Genomic DNA, 15,080 nt, shown 5'->3' on the forward strand with positions numbered 1-15,080 from the left:
CAAATCCAATCGTATATAAAAAAATTTACGGAACAATTCATAAAATACACAGATAACGATTGATTTAGGCTGTAACGCGTATTCTTTTTATCCCCTGCTAAACTAGCCAAACCGTTACCTAACAGAAATTTTAATCACCGTTTGCCCGTCAGGTAAATTAAATAAGCAACTGATTAACTTCCTTCTTGCTTAGTATCACAGTAAACTTTCCCCCTTTTTATGCTTGTGCCCTGAAAGGCTACATCGGCGGAAAATACGTTGGATTGAAAGGAACGTACGTGACGCTCCGGCGGACACAAAGTCACAGAGTTCTCGTTTGTTCTTGTGATGAAGGACAAGTCCCTTGGGTGGTAATTTAAACGGAATTTACACAGCAGAAAAAAGATTCGGTTAATGAGCGGTTTGTGGGGAGGGTCTTTTTGAAAAAGAGTTATTTACATTCCAGTGTAACAATTGAAACTTAAACAAAAAGAATGACAAAGATACGAATTAGGCGTAGACTTGTACAAACGAGGAAACGAGGAAACGAGTAGTTCTTTTTCTAGCTACACTAGCATCCCGTTTTCAATATTGAAATACAGTACTGAAACTGATCTTGACTAAGGAATGTTTATTTAGTTACAATAAGCTGAATTTTGGCCATTCTAGAAATTCCTGAGGAAACCAAAATAACTGACTATACCACCTTGTAATGCTTTTACAGAGTCACCCGCACTTTTCACCAACTCCTAATATTTTTGTGCTACATCTGGACATTTTATTGCAATCGGCGCGTCCGAGATTCAAGGAACATTTTATTAAATCTGTACGCGAAACAAGACCCCAGCCCATTAAAGTTTTAAGCTTCAACTTAATTATTATAGCTTTAACTCCAATAAGGGGCTTTGACTTAGTAAGAGCCCCTTTTTTTAGCTTTCAGTGGAGTAATTAACGTTTAATGCTTTCTTCTTAGTGTACGGATTTGACTGATGATGTCAATTACACTTAAGTGTTAGGTATTTAATTGAAAAACAGCCAAACTGGAAAAGGCTTAATTCTATTGTTTGCAAAACCGTAGTGGTTTCACCAACTCAGAACATTGTTTTTATATCTTTCAAACCAGAACTTAAGATAAGTTTATTTATCGTTTTGTTTTGACAAGGCTCAGCTCGTAAACAAATCAGAAGGTTGGACTCAATGTAAAGTCGCTGAAGTCAGCAACAAATTTAACAGGTGGTGAACAAAATGACTAAGGCATGGCAATAGTGGAAAACCATGCCACAAATCGGTGGCTTTGTTTTAAAGTAACACGTGTAACTTGATAACTTTTCGCTCGCCATAGAACACATGGCGGGGGCAAATAAAAAGATTGTGGACAATTTGTCTTCATGGGATACAACAAAGGCCAACCTTTAATTAACTCGCCGATGCGCCTTCGGCTCTTATTTTTCAGTCGTGCAACAAGACGCTATGTTTGTCTTCCAATTTGAGTTCATCTTGAGGTCGGCCCAGATTAAACTATCCTTGGGTTAATCTAATATATGTTCTCGCAATTTATTGCAAATCTTAAAGTAAACACGTCGTTGCTGGAATTTTCTAGAGACATGAGAGAGAGAGATACAACATTAAAACAGGCAATTCTGGGTTGTCATCTTTTTTTCAAGTCAGTTTTGAGATAACAAAAGCCAGAGGAAAAGTTTTGGAAATTTAACGTTTCCGGCTTGCGTGGGTCAAAGTTTAGTCTTGGGAAACCCATTTTCCGACGACGTGCTCAAAAGAAGTCTTTCTCGTCATAAACTTGACCTAGTAGTCGAAGTTCTCACTCAACTAGTATCAAATTTTCAATACTACGCGTTCAGTAATTAATTGCGATGGTATCAGATACTACAAAATTCCCTTTCAATAACCATGTCAAGTAATGGTGCAAAAAAAAAAGTCTTAACCAGTTAGACTTAAATCAAAACAACAGAACAACCGGCTTGTTACCTTGTAAGCACACGTGGAAAGGGTAGATATTTGAACTAACTTACTCTGTGCGCTGATAACAAACGCTCGCGAAACCGCGTGTTGTAATCTATATCTCATCACGCGATATCGCCGGAACTGCTCTGTTTTTCTTATTTTAGCCATTCTTTGCTATTTTAAAACAATTTGGTGGCTCACAAAGGTAAATCTTTCGAAATAAAACAGAAACTGCAACCGGAAAAAGATTGAAAAAGAAACAACTGTTTTCCAACTCAATGTCATCCTGCATTCAAATCTGAACAGTGATAATACTACTGTTCCGAGCTTTCTTGAGACCCGAGTACTCCCGAGAGGTTATATCCGTCCTAACCGATTAGGAAAGGTGAGGGGACGAGTATTTCCGAAGTATGGGCGAGGCTGGGGCAGACCCAGTCGATGCATGACGACACGTCCATACATTCCGACATACACTTCACTGGGAAAGCAGAGCGAAAAAAATGACAATCTGACCGCTTATTTCTGTATATTACATCAAAATATTTTGAAAACACCTGAAATAAAAAATCTTAATAAATTACATTAAAGTATAGATAAAAGATAAATTTGTGTAAAAACTTTGTAAAAGTATCCAAAATTTGAATGAAATTATTCAATACCGCATACATTTGAATCTTTCTAATAAATTGTACAGCAAGCTTTTTGGAAACTTGCATCCTCTCTAAGGAATTTTAAGTTAATAAACTTCCTTTTGAAGTTCACTGGAAATAAAGGTTATTTCTTACGACATCTGGTGAAAAATCCACCATTTGCAGCGATGGATACAAAGGTTCTTCAAAAAAGCCTGCTTCTAAGGTTATATTCAAAATATTTTCTAATCTATCAAATTCATCTCAATTAATCTTTATGAGCGACAGTCAAAATGCAGACTGAACAATATAAATACTTTAGCAGCATCCGGGATCTTTTATTTATGAGGACAGTTTCATGTTCCACGGCTCTTGGCAACTTATGAATTTGTCCTGCAGCTAGGAGATGTCTAAAATTTCATAATTGAAATAAAGTGATTCTTATCTGCCGGCTGGAATTTCAACATATCCTGTCTTAAACCTTTTAAAGATATGATCAGTACTCAGGCCGGTTAGAATTATCTTCGTCTTGGAAAAAAGGCTGATGTTTTTTTGGTTCTCAAAGACCCTGGAACTGAGAAGGTGAGTCGAGAAGGCGGTCCCATTTGAAAGAAGGGAACTTGCGCAATACATCGTTTGTAGTCAGAGAGAATCATTAAGCCGAGGAGACACTTCCAGAACACTCGTGGTCGTGCTTTTAATGATATTTAGAGCAGGTTGAACTGAACGCATGGTCGATTGTTCAGTAAAGCTCGAGGCAATGAAGTGAAACAGGGCAGACGAAATTGCGTGTCATTTATCACTTTAATAATGGCCTCTCGAGAAACTGAGAACAAAGACATTTTTTGTGATTAATTCTAATGTCAGCTAATGGTTACCTTGGCTGGAAAACACAATTAGACTCCACTTACAGGGGGGACAGTCATTCAAGAGCCAGCAATTAACGATTCGTTCCACAATTGTGAACCTTCACTGCGGTCGCAAACTCATGATATACTTCTTAACTTTCATTGCGAAGAGTTAGCAAAACTTCTTGAAAGGATTTGAAAGCATTTCCCTCCATGTAAACAAATCACTATTTTTAATAGACGATCACTGAGATCAGAAGCGAAATGTTTGCAACTTTCTTAGTTGAATGTTTTTATCAGGACTTTCAGAAGGGGTTTACTGATTTTAATAATAAAATTTAAACTATTAACTGATAGCTCGTGGGCGCCATCATAAGGATAAAAGTGTAATCAAAGGGCGGTGAAATCGCGTGATTAAATTAAAAATGAATGTTTCATATCAAAAGCACTCTGTCATTTTATAAATAAATAAGCTCTACAAAAAGGAAATATCGAAAGCCAGTTTCCGGATTTTGTGAATCTCCTAACAGCCTGAAGCGTACAAGATAAAATAAAAAACTTAACAAAAATTTTTGTTCATAACTAGACGTAGCAACGCTTTGCCACTTGCGATGTTTACATAAATAAATCGTTAAGAGTCTCCAAGCAGTCAAGCGTCTGAATCAAGGACATTTGTGGCATATTTTGTTTCGAAAAAAGAACCAAACCGAAAAGTGTGAAAAAATATCACGATTAATCACACTTCACGCAATCTATTTTATGGTAAGGATAAAGTTTTAAACGTGAACCCTCCATCGTCGCCAATAAGTACCGATTACAAAACTTAGGCCTACAATTTAACTGACTTGTGCAGTGGGTTCGCAAGATATTTTTAACTTACCATATAAAGCCAATGCATTAATATCACGGTTAGTTTTGCTCTGCAGCAATAACTCTCTCTTTGTCTTGACATTTAAAGAAAAGAGACTAAAAGAAACGGAAGTATCCTTTCTCTGTTGGCAATGACCGTGTTACTATGAAACAATTCACTTGCTTTTGAAGAAAGGAAAACACATTTTTAAGTGTTTATTCGAAATAGGAATCGTCGCGTGATTAAAGTTTTCGAATCCCTCGACTCACTGACACTATTTGCCCAGGGGCTAATTGCAGAACAGACAAGAAAGCGGATTAATTGTGATTTTTTATACCGCAATAACCGCATAACAGATAAGTAGCAGACCTCATGCGGAAAGGTTTCAGATTCATAAAATTGTGATTTCACTACTTCAATTCACTTTAAGTGTAAAGGATATAGGGTCTCCATTATCTTTTCCAGTATCGTCAAATCTTAAGAAGAATTAAGAGAGAAGAAAAGTTTCCCAAACTTTTTTTATAAGGGGCGCGGGGGGTCGGTTTAAGACCATCCTCCGGTGTTTCGAAATGTACGATCCGCTTAACAATTTTTTGTGTTTAAGTGCACTGAGCTATTCAAATCTGCTCTCCAAACTGATTTGACTACTTTCATTGAAGTTGGGAAAATTTTCATTAGTGCCAGCGTAATGTCACACACTGGCGCACACTGAGGTTAACCAATCAGAGAAATGCAAGGGACTTTGGTTTTTATCCAATCAGATGCAATAACCAAAGTACGAGAAGCCAAACGTGTACAACTCGGCTTCTAAGCGTTTTGTTAACTATTACTATTAGGTTATCATGATTTCACTATAACTGTCATCAGCATCATCTTCTTCGTTACCATTATCAACAGCATAATTACCATCATCACCATTATTACTATTGTTATTATTAAACCAATATCATTATAATAAATAAATAATAAATGACAATTTATATAGCGCCCTATCCAAAAGCTCTAAGGTGCTTAACAATCAAGGTAAAAAGTAAAATCATCATTACCACCATGATTATTATTATTGATATTATTATTATCATTACCATGATTATTGTTATTGCCATTCCCATTGCTAATCATCGTATCATGTCTTCCTCTATGATATGTTTATTAAGCCGGATTTTTTTCCTGCGATTTCTCGTCTCAGGTCTTAAGCTAGAAACCAAAACACTTTCCTTTGCACCTTAGCTGTCGCGGTTTCAAGTAGTGGTGAAAACTGTTCACTAACAAAACTTGAGAGGAACCAAACCACCCGGCGATCCCTGGCTGGATCAGTGGGCATTATCCAATCAAATTACCACACACTTGGATCATGAAAAGAAAGTTATGCGGTCATAGTTTTTTTCTGCACTGGTCTACCTTCATTCTTATATCATAAAACTCTCAAACCAAAGTCCTAAAACATTAATGAAGATCGAGGGAACGAACTGAGCGGACCGTGTTAAATGTCACAGGAAAAAAGATTAACATAAACTATTTTTTTTAACTAGTAATAAATTTGTGTTAAACGGACCGCGGGGCAGTTGGAAAAATATAACGAAAAATACACTAACGCGATTTTTACTTTTTTTTTAAAGATCAATAAGCTTTTGAAATAGTGATGACCTTTGATTTTTTTTTTTTTTTTTTAATCACCACCAATTAACGAAGTAAGCTGAGAAATTTTGTGTCTTTTTTGACAGACGTTTCCTATGTTGGCGTAATTGTTTTACTGGTAACAGGAAGCAAAAAGGCCAAAAAAAATAGTATCAGGCTTTTCTTTTGCTTGCAGCACCTGGTTTAAACATGATTTGAGGTGAATCGAGGTAAACACCAATAAACCGCATTTGTAAACATAAATCCTAAAGGACGGAAATCCTACTTTCTTGTTAAAAATTTCTCTGCGTGCGAGACATACGATTACTGCACTGCCCATTGTTCGATGATTAGTAAAGGTGCGCCGGCCCTTGTTGTTTTGTTGTTAGAACTCACAACACTCAATACAAAACGTGAAAAAAAAATCGTCGTGTGACATGAGAGTTCTCGGACAAACGTACGAGTTAATTCTTAACCTTCTTGTGGTTCACCGAAAGAAAAAAGATTGTGTTGCGATCTATAATTAAACCTCAAACTTGTTAGATATCCCACAAGAAGATATAGTCCTGAAATAAACGGAAAGATACTGGGTTTGCTGATCCGATATTTCATTATCACTCACTTTAGAATGATCGCTTTTGTGGGTCTTGTAGCCGGGCAACCGGATTTTCCTGCCATAAATCAAACGAAAACCTTCTCTCAGTGGCTTCCTGAATAGATGCTGGGAAACCATAAACAGAATTTTTTTATTGTATCTGTGTAAATTCATCAACATTTTTTACTACAGTTTGTTCTCGTGCTTTCGACATCGTCAATTCTATTACAAACTGTATCACGGTGAGTAGTAAACCGACACCAATCTAAGTTTAAAGGAAGATCTTCCCTAAAAACCAGATAATAATAACCACAAACCAAAATTTCTATGATTAATTTGCGTATCTATTTTTTGCACAATTTGAAGCCTATCCCATTGAAAACTAATGATAAAAAACTATTTACACTGACATGGCGACACTTTAATTACATTACCTGATTACTTCTCATAATGTCTGAAGACATTGTGAGAAATTTCATTCCGAAAATCATTCTTACTCCGTATAAATAGTGTAGCAAACGTAGTTTGAGCAAAAATAACCGGCTATTCTATGTATGAAATTATTTTCAGTTCTCTTAGGGCTGGATTTTTCTCTGCGTGAGAAGGGAACTGCACACTATCCGAACAATGCCACTTGCATGTCACCTTCCTTTGTCGAGCGACCTTCCCATATCACTGAAAGCTTAGCGTATCGACCTTTCCGCCGCTACGTGTTTGTCCTTCACCTATAGCTGTCACTCGCATTCTGGCAGGGTGTCTGATTGAAAAATGATATTAAGGCCTAATTCGGTTTGGCCACGAATAGCATTTGCGCGAAATTTGGCAACAGATTCCAGTATCGTGCTACTGATACATACACACACTTTTCCGTGGCTATAGTGCTTATACTTCAGATTTTCGAAATAAAACACACTTGAAGAAGAAATCGGCACATAAAACAGCTAAGTGCCTTCACGTCAGGTCACATTGTTTTAATTATCTTTTATTGGGTTCTCTTCTGTTGACTTGAGACAAATGGTTCCGTATTATTGCACAATACACCAAACATTGTCGTCGCCGAGGGTAATGGCCAATATATGTCAAACATTTTTTTGAGCTTAATTATTTTTTAATCACTCCTGTTCGTGAGCTGAATAAAAATAGATTGTCTTGTCAGGAGTCCTACTGAGTGTTGACTTGCAGTGGTGTGGTGGGTATTTTTCCATTGACTCAGTTTTTTCTTGTGTTTTTGTTTGAGTTGTCAGAGTGAACATTTTCTTCACTCACAACTCTACACGACAAGTTCACTTTGAATCGATAACCGCCTCTCGTCCGTGGTCCTTAGGTCATATTTTCTAATATAATAACCTTTTCGTAAACTTTGCCCCGTGTACTGGGGATAGACTTCTTGCGAACTTAACTCAATCAAACTGTTTTATTCCGCTCTCGCATTCGCTTTGTTACAACGGGTGTGTAAAAGCTACTCTGGAAAATTTGTAAGAAATCACTCTCTTATACGATATTCTCTACATTGTGATTGGTTGCTAACTACTGATTTGAAAAGGTCATTCAAGGTTGCGTTGGTAATGTGAACCGATTAATGTCTTAAATCACTACAGGCGGTGCTTCTAGCTCTTGACGTAATGTTCACACTTTTCATCTGATATGCGTCACGCACAAATAACAAAGTCTCCGACAAGCTTAGGGCAGGACCCTCTTTTAGGATGATCGGCCTCCACAAGGTGGGACACCGCGAGAGGATCGTAAGAAGTGTATTAACTTAACTAATGTTGTGTAGCAATATCCTTTTAATCTCTCTGATGTAGTACCGTGCGTAATATTAACCCCCCCAACGTCTATTTTTATGCCTTTTAAGGTAGATATCAAAAAGAAATAAACAATAAGAGACGTTCTTATGGAAAGTCAATGTTTTTTTTTTAATTATGAAAAACCCCTTAGCGCAGCGGGAGTCACAATCTAAGCATGATTAATCTGAAACATATGGTCGCTGGAGAGTAAAATGGTGTGCGGAGTTTTTTTTTCTTCGGTTTTTGATCTTGGTCCCAAATGAGGTGTATCTGTATTTTGAGCAGAATTATATTTTACTCTTTCCTGAGATCTGTAAAGAAGAAATAGATGAAAACAGAGTGAACTTTGTAGGTACATAAACAACCTAATTTATCCATGTATCGTTTAGGGCAAAATACTGGTTCCAAAACTAACATACCACGTTATAAAATGAAATGAAAAATACTAAGTGAGAAGGGTTAGCTACAAGCTGAAAATAGAAAAAGAACGAAGAGAAGGGAAAAAATAAATAACTTGAAAAGCAAATATACAAAAAAATGAATAAAAACACTGAAATAAAAACACTGAAATGATGAAAATAGCTTGATAAATAGACAGATATCTATTTAAAAAAATAGAAAATCAGAGCGCTTTATGTGCCACTTTTTTGTTCTTGCCGCATTTTGAGGTCATCTGTGATCTAAAAGATAAAATGCTGTTTGTGGCGACGCCACCTATGAGTCCGTCCTCTAATAAATCATAGATAAGAACCAATCAAAATTCGTGCTTTTTTCAGTTCATACTATGAAAATAGACAGATAGACATCTAGGTGGGTAGAAAGATGAATAAATGTAAAAATACCTAAATAAATGAATTAGCAATAGCACTTTAGGTTCTCTCGTTGTCCGTGTTTGGTTGGTCTGTGAAAAGACTGGTGCCGAAAAGAGAAGTCAAGATGGCAGCCGTGTTCGTTCTTTTGCGGCGCGGAACAAGTGAACTTTGTGGGAAAACATCGTCTGTAAGGTTTTCTTTTCCCAGGTAGTGCTTATAATTTTTTTTATTTTCAGAGGATAGAAATTAAGACGTTGGGAACGACTGATTGCTCCGGTACTTGCTTTGTTTTCATGTGTTAGATCAAGATCAAGACAGTTTCACTCGCAAGAGAGTGGAAAGGCTTCCAACCAAAATGGAAGAACATCCGGAAAAAATGAAAATCAGCCTAAAACACCAGACGACGTCAGTAAATCACGGATGATTATGCGGCCTTTGGGGTTCACAGTGCTGGTATGTGTTCCATTAACAGTAACCTTTTAGAAATTAAATTGTGTCCCGAGTCTTTTACGATGAATAATATTACTGTAGTGGAGGAGGCTGCATTAAAAATTAATGAGTGCAAAGAACCATTTAGGATTAGTACGACTGCAAATAATTATCAGGTTCAATTTTCCATTTCACAGGCTCCGTTCTTCCCTTGATGGAAGGTAGATGTAGGCAGTGTGAGAAGGGTAGGGGGGAGGGTGTGGGGGAAGGGGGAGGGTGTGGGGGAAGGGGGAAGGTGTGGGAGAAGGGGGTAGATAGGTCAGTCTCTTTCTCTTTTTTGCCTTCCTCTGTAGGGCTTCATAGCTTTTTTCCCTCCTCTGTAGGGCTTCACAGTTCCTTTTGTATGTTATCAAAATAGTCCAATATTGTAGTGGTTCTAAATTAGAGTTATTTACCAATTACATACTTTTTCCCTTCATATTTCTAGACAGGAGTGGTGAGCTTTGGAACATGTTCAATTATAAATTATGAAAGAGTCAGAAATTTGTATGTGCAAGGAAATAGGGCAAATAAGCCTTCTTCTTATTCTTCCAAGTCACTTGACTTCCGCAATATGGTTTGTGTTCAATTTTATATTCATTCATTGGAAAATAATTATTTTATATTTGTTAGAATATATTAGCTATTCTGTTACCCCTTTGACCATGTAGAATGTCTAGCATCTAATTTCTCCTTACAAATATCATCCCTTAATCAAACATTAACGTCAGGAGAATACAGGAAATGATCACTGACTAAAGAAGCCCTTTACGGTTAAACAAATACTCCTTGTAGCATACGTAAACATGACCTCAGCTCCCTATTAGATGATAACTGCAGGGGCTGTGCATGCGTAAGCGTGACCTCAGTTCCCTATTAGATGATGGCTGCAGGGGCTGTGCATACGTAAGCGTCACCTCAGTTCCCTATTAGATGATGGCTACAGGGGCTGTGCATACGTAAGCGTGACCTCAGTTCCCTATTAGATGATGGCTGCAGGGGCTGTGCTCTATGTACTTCTTAATTCATTTCATATAATTTCATACATGATATGACTTAATTTTATTCTTAAGTAGGTAATATTCTTTGTAAATAATTTTTATCCATTTTATTTGTGTCCCCACATTAGTATGGGATATCCCCCAAACTAGAAGGTTCTTTGACAAGTTAATAAAGTTTCTATCTACCTATCTATCTATGCATACTGATAAGGGTTTTTTCGTTTAGTTAAACAAATGGTGGAACTCTTTGCATGGAGGCTCAAAGACAGCAGCTGTAATTATCTTCCTAAACACAGCAGTGTTTTTGTTATGGTATCAACCTAGATTACATTTCTTCATGTACAAGTGGTTTACAACATCTCCATTCTCAGGTGAGTCAGAAGTCACTTTTAGATTTTTTACACATTCGGTGTTGCTGTGTGTCTTTTCAGTATAGGTCACAGATAGTGTCAAAATGTGGTGAGAAAAAAAAGTGGCACATGAGGGTCAGCTGAGCGTGTCACATTTTACCACATTTTGACATCATCTGTGATCTAGTGTTGAACAGACTCACGGCAACATGGAATCTTTTGTTTTACCTTTAAATGTAAACTGTTGTAAATGGTGACATCATCTATGCATCTATCCTCCAAAAGGCAAAATGTGGTTAATGGTGATGTCCAGAAACAATCAAAATGGACATATAATTCACCTTATCGTGAAACCCTTTGAATCCCAGAAGGGATTAATGTGTTACGAATAAGTGGAGGTCCCGTCTCCTGCAGGGTTGGGGTAGGAGACATTAATTTCCCACACACCAGATTACTGTGTGATGGATGTCCTCCCCTGGGGTGGGATGGGTGGGAAGGTGAGATCGATGGACTGAAACGGCTGCCAGAGGCGCCTGATATGTTGACGTCTGTCTTCAACCTTAAACTGTGCCTGTAATTCAGCCTAAGGCTGCAAGTGGTCAGAAATAAACTCTATTACAGTAATTGTTACTATTTACTACTTTTCTCCATTATATGCATACATTATCTAATGAATAGGTTATAAGAATAATCAAACTTATCAGGTTAAAGCTGATACTTGATCAAACACCAAATTGTCGTAACAAATTTACCAGGAAACGTGTAGCAGCTCGAGTGGAGAATAAACAATCAGATATTGGGAGTTCAAGGGTTAACATGTATTTGACAATTCTTTTCTTGATGAAGTTCATACTGTTATATCCAGGCTCAAGTCTGACAATGCTGACAAGTGTTTTTAGTCATAAAGAAATCTGGCATTTATTTATCAACATGTTTGTACTCTGGAATTTTGCACCTCATTTAGAGGGTGAGTAAGACGATGAAGTGGAATGTTTCCTCTCTGTTTTTTGTGGTTGGTAGTGTGGTACAGTCAACCCTTGATTATCTGGAGTTTTTGATTATTTGGACTTGCTTTTCTGGTCACATTTTTTTTGCATATTAATCAGTCACATTTTAGCAAGCCTTGCTGAAGCTGTTGAGTTTTAAAAGAATTGTTTAATTTGGATTGAAAGGAAAAACAATGGTAATGCAAATCACCTAATGCAGCTTGCAACAAACTGATTTACATCACATTTTAGGTCAATGTAAAAGGTTGTTGATTAGGTTTAATAAATTTTTTGTGAGTACTTTTGGCCTATGTCAACAGTTAATGTACAATAATTTGAAAATGTGTTCTAATTCAGCCCAGTCCATTTAAGTCAGATAATTGAAGTTGCACTACTTCCAGACTCCATGGTTGTCAGTGTTGGTAATTCATTTAAAGATTTACAAATTTCAGTACAGTTTTTATGTTATCTTGTATATTTCACCAAAGTAGCCATAATGTTCTGGGAAAATGCAATCAAAAATTTTTGATTCACTTTTAAAAACGTTGTATTTCTTTTACAGCTCTTCTTGGCAAAGAACAGTTTATTGCATTTTACATTACCGGAGGTAAGCATGAAAAATGTCCCAGATTCATACTGTGACAAACAGTTCCCAACTTATCCATAGGTAGTCAACTGATGAGTCTTGAAGTGAGAAACTTGGCCGTAAAGAGTCATTGTTTTTGTGACATTTGCTCGAATGTATATTTTCCAGGTGTTTTTGCATCATTCATAAGTCAGGTATTCAGGATTGGTTTCACCAGTGCATTGGGTGTAGGTGCTTCACTAGGAGCGGTAAGGATGTAAAGTTAAGTTATCTTCACTGTCAGTTGGCTGCTCAATCTGTCAGTCAGTTTGTCAACCGGTAAGTCAGTCAGTCAGCCAGTCAGCCAGTCAGCCACAGAGCCAGCTAGACTGTCAGTCCGTCAGTCAGCCAGTCAGCCACAGAGTCAGCCAGACTGTCAGTCAGTCAGTCAGTCAGCCAGTCAGCCAGTCAGCCAGCTAGCCATTCAGTCAGCCAGTCAGCCATTCAGTCAGTCAATCGGCCATTCAGTCAGCCAATCAGCCATTCAGTCAGTCAATCAGCCATTCAGTCAGTCAATCAGCCATTCAGTCAGTCAATCGGCCATTCAGTCAGTCAATCGGCCATTCAGTCAGTCAATCGGCCATTCAGTCAGTCAATCGGCCATTCAGTCAGTCAATCAGCCATGGTGCTCATACATTTGGTCAGTCAGTGAGTCAGGTGGCCTGTCAGTGAGTCAGTTGCTTTGTTAGGGAATTACTCAGTCAGTCAGTCAGTAGGTAATTTCCTCGATCAGTGATTTGGCAGCCAGTGAGTCAGTCAGCAGTCAACTAGTCAAAGAAACTTACAGACAGTCAGACTGAACACCTTTCAATTCACCTCTTAAATAACACTTTTTTGTTTTATTTCCTAGTCAGGAGCATTGCTCGCGTGTTTATCGCTTGTGTGCATCAATCAACCAGATATACGCTTGTCAATTGTATTTCTGCCATTTTTTACATTCCCTGCTGGAGTGGTAAGTGCAAACTAAGAAATCCTGAGGATGATTTTTTTTAGCCTGTTTCTGATAACCCACCTGCCTATTCCTATATTTTATTAGTATTAAGGCGACAACACGTGACTGCTCTTGGCGTCATTGGCCCAAAGATCGTCACGTGAATATCATGTGCTGTATCGTTTTCTCTCGTCCCCAGGGCCTCCTAGCTATAGCTGGGTTTGACTTACTCGGGTTATTGCTGCGTTGGAGACTGTTTGATCATGCGGCGCATCTCGGCGGTGTTTTATTTGGAGCGTAAGTAGTCAATACAAATGATACTTGTTATTTTAATGCTGTTACTGTGAAGCTTGCATTGATTAAACATTCACAGCCTTAGTTGCGCGGGAGGAACACCACTGAATTTGGATATTCTAGGAGTTCTTTAAATTGCGAAGAAAAGTGTGTGTGTGTCCCCGCTGTTACTCAATTGTTTTTGCCGTGGTCTATCGTCACGTACAAACCATTTTAACTTGTTTTTCCAGTATTCCTTTCACGTGAGCAAACCAGTTGTGCTTGTTTTCTGCTAGTCGTTCAACAGGAGCAAACTGGTTTTTCTTGTATTCTTTCAACAGGCTATACCTAAAATACGGCAGTTATTACATATGGCAAAAACGGGGCTGGTTCATCTCCGAGTGGCACAAGCTGCGAGAAGGAAGCAAAAGAACTTGAACCCTGTAACATCTGTAAGATGCATCTTCAGATCTTCTGTCTTTAACAAGAAGAAACTGGTCAGACTGCGGGTAAACCCCCTTATTTGCGCACTTGTTGGAAACCTTACCATCTTGTTTTATACGAGAGCTCTTTTCAAGAAAGACGTCGATTTAGGTTCCCGTGTAATTGCGGCTCGCAATAGATCCCCAGGGATGTCGAGGCGCGATTGTGATTGGTTGATGTTTCCGCCAACGGGCTTGTCAGCTGCATTTCTTGAAAGGTCTCAAAGTTACATTAGATTGGCGAGTAGCAATACCTCACTAGTTTCTAAAGATGGTAACTGATCCCGAATTGCGTCTAACAACCACGATAGTCACTTGTACGGAATGTTGACTCCCTTCCCGTGTTTGATGGTTCTGAAAATGTCATATTTTCAGCGTTACGATGATCTGTCTTGAAAGTGTACCCCTCACTGTCATACCGAGTCTGCGCTTACTACTAAAATAGAAATGATATGTACATAGGGCGAACCATTCTCGTTCCCAGAGCCTCTCATTTTTTCTTATTGTCTCTTGTTCGGTCGACCATGTGACCAAAAGAAACAAGAACTCTGCGAATGAGAATGAGGCAAGGCGAATTACAGCCGCCAACTAGTGTTTTCTCCCTTACGCGAGGGAATAGTGGACCCTATTTCTCGCCTCGTCTCGGTGTAGTGTCCTAGTTTCCAGCTCCCTCTCACCAGCCCACTCTTTCTTTCTATTAACACCTTCGTTCTCCTTGTTCTGTTGTAGTTAAACGAGGATATTAAAATATTTTTGTTGATCTCATTAGATTATGTTTCATTGTAGACTGGAAACGCAAATTTACGTAACTTAGCAGCTGCTTGAAGATCATTTTCACGAAAAAAATCGAAAAGCATTGACAACACGTTTTGACGATATTAAACA

At 38.1% G+C, this 15,080-nt stretch overlaps 1 protein-coding gene across 3 annotated transcripts; it reads left to right on the forward strand.

The window, feature by feature from the left end:
• Positions 1–3,011: 3,011 nt before the first annotated feature.
• Positions 3,012–14,960, forward strand: LOC111328489 (presenilin-associated rhomboid-like protein, mitochondrial). Of its 3 annotated transcripts, none has more exons than XM_088726809.1 (10): positions 3,012–3,152; positions 9,382–9,532; positions 9,996–10,124; positions 10,775–10,919; positions 11,764–11,865; positions 12,447–12,491; positions 12,639–12,718; positions 13,360–13,461; positions 13,640–13,737; positions 14,055–14,960. In XM_088726809.1, the coding sequence occupies exons 1-10, from the start codon at positions 3,115–3,117 to the stop codon at positions 14,149–14,151; spliced, it is 987 nt and encodes a 328-aa protein (XP_088582935.1). In that variant the 5' UTR covers positions 3,012–3,114; the 3' UTR covers positions 14,152–14,960. The 3 variants fall into 3 exon arrangements, with proteins under 3 accessions (XP_088582935.1, XP_088582937.1, XP_022788665.2); XM_088726811.1 differs by lacking the exon at positions 3,012–3,152 and adding an exon at positions 8,062–8,201; XM_022932930.2 differs by lacking the exon at positions 3,012–3,152 and adding an exon at positions 8,498–9,286.
• Positions 14,961–15,080: the final 120 nt, after the last annotated feature.

Source organism: Stylophora pistillata, chromosome 7 (assembly GCF_964205215.1).
Source record: "Stylophora pistillata chromosome 7, jaStyPist1.2, whole genome shotgun sequence".
Lineage (NCBI taxonomy): Eukaryota > Metazoa > Cnidaria > Anthozoa > Scleractinia > Pocilloporidae > Stylophora > Stylophora pistillata.